General features: G+C 50.9%; 1 protein-coding gene across 1 annotated transcript; it reads left to right on the plus strand.

Moving 5' to 3' along the window:
• Positions 1 to 467: 467 nt before the first annotated feature.
• Positions 468 to 7,103, plus strand: RND1 (Rho family GTPase 1). The gene is made up of 5 exons (XM_004428962.3): positions 468 to 673; positions 1,453 to 1,540; positions 4,172 to 4,281; positions 5,169 to 5,303; positions 6,007 to 7,103. The coding sequence occupies exons 1-5, from the start codon at positions 554 to 556 to the stop codon at positions 6,250 to 6,252; spliced, it is 699 nt and encodes a 232-aa protein (XP_004429019.1). The 5' UTR covers positions 468 to 553; the 3' UTR covers positions 6,253 to 7,103.
• The last annotated feature ends 2,891 nt before the right edge of the window (positions 7,104 to 9,994 follow it).

A 9,994-nucleotide genomic window follows, 5' to 3' on the forward strand; every position in this document is an offset into this window, starting at 1 on the left:
AGGGGAAGCCAAAAGGGGGAACTGGTTTGGATGGGGGTTAGATGGAACAAAAAGGTGGGAGATCTCTGCCCCCCGGGGTGACACCTGTCTATAGTTTAGGCAGGTCCTGCTCTTCTGGGACAACTCCAGCTTGACCTCACTTTCTGCGTTCATGGCTAGTTTATTGTTTTTGACACTAATTTCTGGACACTCAAGACCATTTAATTTTGTTTCACGTCCCCTCCTTCCTCCTTAATACAAATGAAAAACAGCGTGGGAATCCCCTTTCAGAGGAAGCAATGGTGCAGCTTTAAGAGAAAGGGAACGGAGGAAGAGGGCACTGACTCAGATCCTCCTACCATTGGCTGCTGGAGGGGATCCCACCTCAGGGATTGGTCTTGACAGAGTCCGCCTCCTCTTGCGATTGGCTCATCCAGGGAGATATAAAGGGGCTGTGCTGGCCTCCTTTTCAGTCGGAGGGAGGCAGGGAACCCGGCTGAGTTTGCGTGCTGAGACGCACCTGGCGCAACCCTCCTCTCCGAATCCGAGTCCAGGTCCCGCGGAGGCCGCAGCCATGAAAGAGCGACGGGCCCCCCAGCCGGTCGTGGCCAGATGTAAGCTCGTTCTGGTGGGTGATGTGCAGTGTGGGAAGACAGCGATGTTACAGGTGTTAGCGAAGGACTGCTATCCCGAGGTGAGCTGCTCGCCCTCCCGCTGGCCAGCTTTTTTCCTTGCCTGCCTGCCGCGGGGTAGATTCCCACCTGCCCAGGGGAGCCATCTCCCCCGCCCCGCCCCGCCCCGCCCCATCCTCAGCCGCCTTCTGGCTGCATGACCGCGCTGCCTTAGCCTCCCCTGAGACCTGTTCCACTTCTGCCGCCTGGCTGGCTCCTCCTCACCTCCTCACCCATAGGCCCCGATCAAATCCCCTCCTACCTCCTTTCATTCTGGAGTCTGCTCTCAGGAGAGGGAACTGGAGGCATTTGAGAGTCTGGGGTTTCTTCTTGACGTAATACCTCCCTGTCCTCTCACCCCGTCCTCGAAGGTTCTATGAGCATGTCCCCAGGGAGGCTGCTGTTGCCTGCTTCTGCTGTTCTGCTGGTCCAAGGGGCTTGTGGGGAACAGATGAAGAGCTAGAACTGGCTTGTGGCTCTGAAATTGGGAGACACAAATCTGGGGATGAGAAGACTCTGTGTGTGTGTGTCTCCCTGACCATCTGGGATATGGGGGGCTTGCCCCTGGCTGGAAGTCATTCACATTTCTTACTTCAATGGAGCAGAGTGCCTGTGCCTATACACTCCCCTCCTTCCTGTCCCATGTGGTCCTTCCTGCCCAAGGGATCCCGTCCTCTTGTCTCTTATCTCCTGCTACTTTAGTGTCTCACTAGAGTGAGTGGCTTCTTGTGTAGCCAGCACTAACGGGAGGGTTATGGGGGTAGGGGTGCCCAGGGTGTGACCAGTTCCTCTCTTTTCACAGACGTATGTGCCCACCGTGTTTGAGAATTACACAGCCTGTTTGGAGACAGAGGAACAGAGAGTGGAGCTCAGTCTTTGGGACACCTCAGGTAAGACTGCTGGCCCCAAATGCCCCCTTCCCACCTCCACTGGGCTGCTGCAGCCGCTGTCATTTAGAAATTGTTTCCCTCTTGGATGGGGAGAAGGAATATGGTGCTTGCCAGGAAACTGAAAGAAGGGGACCTGAAGATTCTTTGGTTGGGGATGGGAGAGGGGTATGGTCAACTCGGTTGGCTGGTCTAGGGGTGTAGAGTGGATGAACCCCAGAAGCTACTAATTTCTTTGAGTCTAGCTCCATCCTTCAGAGGGCTGGGATGGTGAGGTGAATGGACCCTTGGCTTCTTCATTTCCACTCCCACCACACACACACACACACACACACACACACACACACACACACAGCTTTTACTGCCCCAGAGGAAAGCCAACTAGAGGCAGGCAGCAGTGGTGCTGCTGGAGGCAGTTGTGGTCGAGGCTGGGAGACAAGCCCGCTTTTGGGGAAATATTGCTCCTGACTCAGTTTTCCCTCCTGCATTCCATCGTGGGCCACTGCTGTCCGCCTGCCGCAGCTCGGCTCCACTCGTCATACCGCTGCGGCTCAGGGACGAAGCGATGCATCATTGATGTTTTGGAGGGTGGGGAGATGGCTTAATGTGGAGCATAGGCACACCGTGGATAGTGGCAGGAGGTGGGGGGGTGTTGGCTCTGACCATTTTTCCCTCTACTGGGCTGAGGTAGAATGCCGTGTCTCTCTGGAATGTAGAAAGCAATATTTTTCCAGACTCTCAGTCCTAAACCCTCAGTGCTTGGCTGTTCTTTGAGTCTGACCCCTTCCCATTATCTCTTTCCCCCAGTCCTTTTTTAATAGCCTGGGCTCAGAGTCATAATGAAGGACTAAAAGCCAGGAATAGGAGAAAGAAAATAAAATCCACTCCTTTCCAAAAATGCATATTCAGGCTGAGTTTAAAGAGGAACTATAAATCACTCGGGGTTTCTTGTTACATATAATAAATATGCCGTCCTACGAGTTCCTTTTCCTATGATCTGATTTGAGGTTTGAAAAGATTGGAAGTAGGGGTGGGTGAAAAGAAAATGAGACTTCTCCTTGCTCCCCCCTCCCCAAAACAAAACAAAACAAAAATTCCTCCACCTGGTATGCTTGCCTCCGTTACAGCTGCAGGGGTTGGGAGGCAGGGTTTGGTTATCCTGGACCGTGCTATGCTGGCTACATCGGACTGGAATGCAGCTTGGTTGCATGATATATGGTTTTTCATCTGCTGTACCCTGCCCACCTCACACTCTTCCCAGCATCTTACTGCAGCTCATCTCTTTTTACTACCACCGCCTCAAAGCTCCCCACCCCTATTGCTTCCCTCCTCCTCCCACAGCCAGAATGCAGCCCTTGAATCCCAATCCAGATAATGGAAAATCAGCAAGGTGGTCTCTATTCCATGTGTCGCATCCCCACCCCTCAATTTCCGAAAGGATGCAGGCTCAAACTCCCTCTTTCAAATTAGGTGCCCACAAGGAAGGAGGAAGTGGCAGGGGTGTGTGGGATGGGGCTTCTCAGCAGTGGGGCCAGGGTCAAACCTGTTCCCATTATTCACTTGCTGGTCTTAGGGGAGGGGGATCGCTTGGAGCCAGATGGAGGCCTCCTCCCCTCCCCCTTCCCCAGTGCTGCAGTGCTCCCTTTGCTCAGTGCTGCCTTGATGAGACCCCACCTCAGAGAGGGGATGGGGGCGGATTGCAGAAGGAGCAGGCAGCTATCCCAACTCCCCTTTACTCCTTTTTTTTTTACAACCAACCCCCCACCCCCAGCTTGGATTCCCCCCGGTTTCCATGGCGATTACGGTGCAGGGAGAGGGGCTGCTTGCTATTCTGAGCACGGATTGTCTGGGTTCCAAATCTGCTACTGTTTCTTCTCCAGGGTGGAGGGGGCAGGCTCAGCCCCTAGCATTCTCCCATATTGGACCACCTGGGTCTGCATTGCCTATTTCCCTACCGGTGAAGGACCCTTGCTTGAGCCTCTAAATCCCCAGCTCTTGGTGCAGCTGTCTTTGAGACTGCCTCCCTGCGATCTTGGGGGATAAGGCTCCAGCTTTCCTTTTGCCTTTTTCAGTGTAACCTGATCTGGGTGGGAGGAGGAGTGGGACGCTGAATCCTTGATGCTCTCCCTGCCCTGCCAGCCTCCTAGAGTTCTGACCCCATGGCAAAGAAGCAGGGCAGCCAGTTATATAACAGGCAGGTTTGCTTCTTCACTGGGGGTACCCTGGAGCAGAAGAGGGGAGCAGAGGTTGGGCAGCAGCAGGCAGACTCTAGAAAAGAGACCTTAAACAGCCCTGGTCCCTCCGCAGTGGTGGAAGCATCTTCCTCTGGGACTCAGAAAACTGGCAGACCTTCACTTCAGCCCACTATAAGACCCAGATGGGGTCAAATTATACTCCACCCCTTTTATTTTGCCCCATTTCTCTTCTTCAGGACTAAGAAAGATGATATTCTTGCACTGCCTTCTGCAGGTGGTCAGGTCCCAAGCTTTTAGGCTGCAGCACATTCCCCTGGGAGATGGGTGGGCCAACTAACCTAAGGGACCAAGAATGGTATTCCCAGGATTCTTTCTGCTTAGATCTGTAGGAAAGGCAAAATGCCTTGGCTCACCATCAGCTGTTTCTCCCCTTTACCAGGATCTCCCTACTATGACAATGTCCGTCCACTCTGCTACAGCGACTCGGATGCAGTATTACTGTGCTTTGATATCAGCCGTCCTGAGACAGTGGACAGTGCACTCAAGAAGGTAAGGCTGGTTAAACTCTACCTTCTCAAGCTCAGGTTGAGAACAAAAAGGATTCTTGGGGACCTTGTCACCTAATCCCCACTGGTGTAACAGGAAGAAACTGAGGCCAGGGAAGGAAGAGATTTGCTCGAGGCCACACCGTTAGCTCCAGCTCTGCAATTAGGACCCAGATCTCCTACCCCCTCTGCCTCCTCCCCTTGCCATGCCCCTATACTGCTCTGCCAGAGGTCCAGAAGGGAGGGTGGTGTGGAAGACTTATGAAGTGAAGGATTGAGAGTCAGAGAACCTTTTGGTGATATGGTTTGAGGGTCGGGGATGGGGCCTTTTGGAGGCAGCTTCTACAGGCCTTGATACCAGGCCCACTGGGACTGGGCAAGCTAGGCAGGCCTGAGCTGAGCTGCTGGTAGGAAATGCCTTGGTCTGGGTGGCAAGGTCTGCCCATACAAGGAGTCCCAGGATACCACTTGGAACTAGCCTAGTTTTCCAGAAGACTCTAGGATTATCTCCTTCCCTGGGAAAGAGACTTAGCTTCCTCCTGGCTTTCTGGACTTGTGAAGCCCTTTGATTGGGTTGAAGGGGCTGACCATGCTCTGTATGCTTGGCAGAGGGTGCGAGGAAATTTGCCCCTGTGCTCTCTCTGGTGATGGGGCTGTTGAGTGAGAGCACAGGCTCTTGGGTCAGCACACCTGTGGCCCCAAAGGCCTCATGGGCAGGAAGATGATGTAATTAGTGCAGTGGTGATGCTGTGACTCAGAGGGAGGGCTGGGCTGGTGATAAGCTGGATGCTGTGCGTAATATTGCCAACTGGGCTTCTTCAGGTATCTGTCAGCCACTGACTCTCCTTCCTTCCTCTTTCCCCCTTTACTTCATCTTGCATGGCTCTTCAGTGGAGGACGGAAATCCTAGATTATTGTCCCAGCACCCGGGTTTTGCTTATTGGCTGCAAGACAGACCTGCGAACAGACCTGAGCACTCTGATGGAGCTGTCCCACCAGAAGCAGGCACCCATCTCCTACGAGCAAGTGAGTGTGTGTGTGTATTGAGGGGTGGGGTGGGGAAGGCCACAGGCAGAGGACCTGAAATGTAGCCCTTGCTCAAACTCTCTCACTAGGCAAGAGAATTGGTATTCCAAGGGGCCATCTATAATCAGCAAACTAGTCACCTGGATAGAGGTGGGGGGTACCTGTTTACCCAGATTTATGCTATAGGTTGACAGGTGAGACATTCCTGTGTGTGCCAGTGTTTCTCAGATTGTTTTTCGTGGACCAGCTACATTATACTCACTAGAAGTGCTTGTTAGAATTCCTGACTCCATACCTATAGAGTCACTCTGGGAGAAAGATACGGGAATTACATTTTTACTGAAATCTCTGGCTAATTTCTTATGCACGTAGGAGTATGAGGATCATTTCTTTTAAACCAGTGTTTCACATTAGAATCATCTGGGGAGCTCTTAAAAATACTAATGCCTAGGCCCTACTCCCAGAAATTCTGATTTACTTGGTCTGGCATCAATACGGTTTTGAAAGTGTTCCAGGTGATTCTAAGGTGCAGTCAGGCTTCACCTTCAGAAAACAGTCAGCAGAGGGTGGTAGTGGGGGACTGGCAGTTGGGTCCCATCTGGAGTAGCCCTGGGGAGTACCACTAACCGCAGAAGGCAGTGTTTCAGAGCCATTTTGGACCACTGCATTGATGACCTCATCCCATACCTATCACCCCTCACAGGGCTGTGCAATAGCCAAGCAGCTGGGTGCAGAAGTCTACCTGGAAGGCTCAGCTTTCACCTCAGAAAAGAGTATCCACAGCATCTTCCGGACAGCATCCATGGTGTGTCTGAACAAGCCCAGCCCAGTGCCCCCGAAGAGCCCCGTCCGAAGCCTCTCCAAGCGACTGCTCCACCTCCCCAGTCGTTCCGAACTCATCTCTTCTACCTTCAAGAAGGAAAAGGCCAAAAGCTGTTCCATTATGTGAAATGGGGGTTGGAGAGGGGAGACAACCTCCCACTTCCTCCCTTGGGTTGCAGAGGCACGGGGAGAGGGAGGATGAGACAATTTAGGACACTGGACACGAGTTTTTCAGACGGCCACGGTGAGGGCTTGGAAGGAGACAGGAATGGGACAAGGAAAGAGCCAGGCCCAGCTTGAGGACCTGACGCTGAGAAAGAACCATCACACCCCAAGCCAGGCACTAGGTGGTAGAGGGGGCAGCTGCTCCAGTGCCCCCCACTCCAGAGGAAGGAAAGGTGTGGGGGTATGGGGCATGCTGGCCTCATGGGCTCGGGGTCCTACAGGAGCCTCACCTTCAGTATCATGCCTCTTCCACACAGCGTTTCCATGCAGGCCAGGGGATGGGAGGGGTCCCTGAGCCCTTCTCTTCCCCCCTGAGGAGGCCGCAGAGGAGTGGACAGGGGGGAAGCCAAGAGGCAGCTCCCTTGGGAGCTGAGCCCAGGTGCTTCATAACTGGAATCAGAAGGGCAGGAGCTGGGCAGAGTCAGTGAGAAGGAAACCTCATCTTTGCATAGCCCATGCCTCACGGAGAGGTGACATCATACATTCACATGCTTCTCACCTAAGTCCCCAGGGTCCAAGGGAGAAGCCCCAGACCCCCTTCTCTCGCAGTGTGGGGGTGGTGGTGCTGCAGGGGGCAGGACTGGGTGGGGGTCACCAGACTCTTTCTGCCCTTAGGGCAGTACAGCTGGCATTTGTTTTATAGACTCTTGTCTTTGGAATCGGGGGGCGGGGGGAGTGTTTCAATCTGTTATATGTTCTGTGTTTAAAGAAGAAAACTTATTTATTAATGAAAAATATAACATATATAAAGAAGCTGGCTCTGTTTTCTTAGTTTCTTGTTGCCTTTGGTCTTTGATAAGGAGGAAAAAGCTGTCCTGGAGCCCTGTCTGTAGGGCTGCCTCCACTGTTCCCTAGCACCTCCAACAAGGATCTCCTCCCTGTCCCCCCACCTCTGCCTCATCCCCAACCCCACCCAAGTCCTACTAAGCCAAAGAGGATCTCCTTAGCCCTAAAGCAGAGTTTTCAACCTTGGAACTAATGACATTTTGGGTTAGATAATGCTTTCTTGTGGGAGCTGTCTTGTCCTTTGGAGGATGTCTAGCAGCATCCCTGGCCTCTACGTGCTAGATATCAGTAGCACCCGCCAGTTGTCACAACCAAGAATGTCTCTAGATATTGCTAAATGTCCCCTGGGGCAAAATCACTCCTGGTTGAGAGAGTCTAGAGAGAAACAAGGTTTGGTGACATCATCGGTAGGGGATCCACGCTGCTGAGATCCCAACCCCTGCCAAGTGTGGACAGACTGAAGCCAACATTGTGGGGAGGTTCCTGGGGTTCTGGTCTCCTCTGAGTTCATGTCTTCTGCTTTCTTGACCTTCCAATTCAGTTGCCTGTTGATGGCAGCTCAGGGGACTTAACATCCCTTCTCTTCAGTGACTTATAGCTCTTTTTTCCAAGTTTCATAGTGTGCTAAAAATAAAAGGCTGCTATGTCTTGAGTACTTACTATGTGCTCAGCACTGTGCTGAGAGCTTTACCTACATTATCACATTTAACCTCATATAAATGATAATAGCTAACATTGTTAAATGTTTACTATGGGTCAGGGGTGGCTATGAGTTCTTCATATGTTATTTATTCCTGCAATAACCCTATGGGGTACTACCTACCTCATTTTACAGACAAGGAAACTGAGGTTCAGAGAGATTAGTTAATGTGTCCAAGGTCACACAGCCAGAAACAGATAGAACCTGGATACAGATCAAGGCAACCTGGCTCCAGAACGTGCACTTTTCACTGCTCTGCTATCCTATCCTGTGAGGCAAGTGGCATTATTATCCCTATTCTATAAATGAGGAAATAGAAAAGCCAGAGAGGCCATATAACTCGCATGAGATCATTCTGCTAGTAAGTAATGGAGTCAGGATTCCAACTGGTTCTCAATGTTAAGTATAATCCCATGGGCCCCTTCTTGCCAGCCCTGTTGTACCTAAATAGGAGATTCTACCTATGGTCCTTACTAGAACGTAGTCCCCCTGTCTCCATCTCCAAAGATGCATGTTTGTGAAAGAACTATCAGGGTAATACAAACAACAATGAGTATCCTTTAAGCTCAGTGTCTTACACGTGTCATGAGAAAGATGTGCACAAGTACTGGGGGAACTCTGCCACTATGAACTTGGACAAGCTTCATCGCCTTTCTAGGTCTCAATGTACTTATGTTTAAAGACGGTTTAGAATGGCAGCCTGGAAATAGGGAAAGAACATGGTCTCTGGGTTTAAAAGAAACTGGAGTTGAATCCTGGCTCTCCTCTTTTAAGGCACTTTGAAGGCATAATTAATCTTTCTGGGCCACAATCTCCATATCAGTAAAGTAGAGATAATACTTATCTCATACTGTTATGAGAACTAAGTAAAGTAAGATAAGTGTCCAGCACAGAGTTGGGCACTTAGAAGATTCTCAGTAAATAGTAGCTGCCGCTCTTAAACATTCCAGTCCGAGTGTTACTTGGAGTTCCACTCTGTGAGTGGAGAGCCCTCCAGTGTTCACTGGGTGAATTACACCTAGTAGATCTCAGACATCGTTTTCCTTCAGTTCTCTCTGGAGTAGAAGTGGGCAGGCCAAAGGCTGCAGAGTTCTAAGAGCAGAAGTGTGCCTCTCCCAGGGTTACTATGGGACATTGTGCGTGATGCTCAGGGCTTTAGGATTATTTGAGTCTATCCTGAGGCGCTGCTTGAGGAGAATTGAAAGCATATTTAGAAAAAATAGCCAGACCTACAGCCATGTGGGATTAAAACCAAAAAGCTGATGCTGGGAAAATGAGAAGGAAGGAGGCATTAGATACTTCCTAGTATCTATCTAAACCATCCTAAAAATTGCAAGGTTTGGGGGGTTCTTTGGGTTTTTTTTGGGGGGAGGGGAGAATTATGAACCATAAGACCAAAAAGAAACAAAGTGAACATACAATTTGGGGTAAAAAAGCTCAGTGGAGGACTGAGGAGGGGGGACTAGGAGGAAGAAAGAAGCCAAAATATGAAGATAGCCTAACAACTGGCCACGTTGCAAAGGGCAAGAAAATGAGGAAGCCAGGGGTTCTATCTGGAAGGCTGAGAAAAATAGGTGCTACAGCCCAGGCGACACCATCCTTCGGGGAGGTCTTTGAAGGAATCCATCGTGTGCGCTCATTTTCAGCTGTTACAGTAACCGGGGGTTGTTACTGCGGGGCCAGGGTTGCTAAAATGTGCTCCTAAACTTGGGATAGTCCCGCACAATGAATTGTCCCACCCTCACTGTGAAATACTAGGCTACTCCTGTATCATAACCTTTAGTTTGTCACCTGTAAAATGTGGCTAATAATCTATCTCACAGATTTTTTTTGTAAAAACGCTTTTCCACACACGGTATTTGTTGGTGTTACTGCAGTTGCTAGTACTATTGATATCTAAGGTAGCCCTTAAATTCTTCCGTTATAAGCCACAGGCCGTGATAGTCCTTAACTGCAGTTTCCAGGAAGACTACACGGTGACAGAACCTTTTTAGGGCAGCCGACCCACGGAAGACTCTTCCTCCCGCTGACTCAAATATTTGGCGAACCACATTGCCCAGCAGACCCCGCGGCTCGGCCCGGCGCTCGCGCCGTGCATTCTGGGATTGGTAGTTCTCTGGCCTCAGTTGTCAACCTACGCCGCCGCAGACCAGGAACT

The sequence above is a fragment of the Ceratotherium simum genome, chromosome 17 (genome assembly GCF_057802395.1).
Source record: "Ceratotherium simum simum isolate JZ-2026a chromosome 17, ASM5780239v1, whole genome shotgun sequence".
Lineage (NCBI taxonomy): Eukaryota > Metazoa > Chordata > Mammalia > Perissodactyla > Rhinocerotidae > Ceratotherium > Ceratotherium simum.

Coding starts and splice junctions, on each gene's coding strand:
- RND1 (XM_004428962.3), top strand. CDS start 554: ATGAAAGAGCGACGGGCCCCCCAGCCGGTCGTGGCCAGATGTAAGCTC. Junction 674..1,452: donor CGAAGGACTGCTATCCCGAG/GTGAGCTGCTCG, acceptor CTCTTTTCACAG/ACGTATGTGCCCACCGTGTT. Junction 5,304..6,006: donor CACCCATCTCCTACGAGCAA/GTGAGTGTGTGT, acceptor CACCCCTCACAG/GGCTGTGCAATAGCCAAGCA.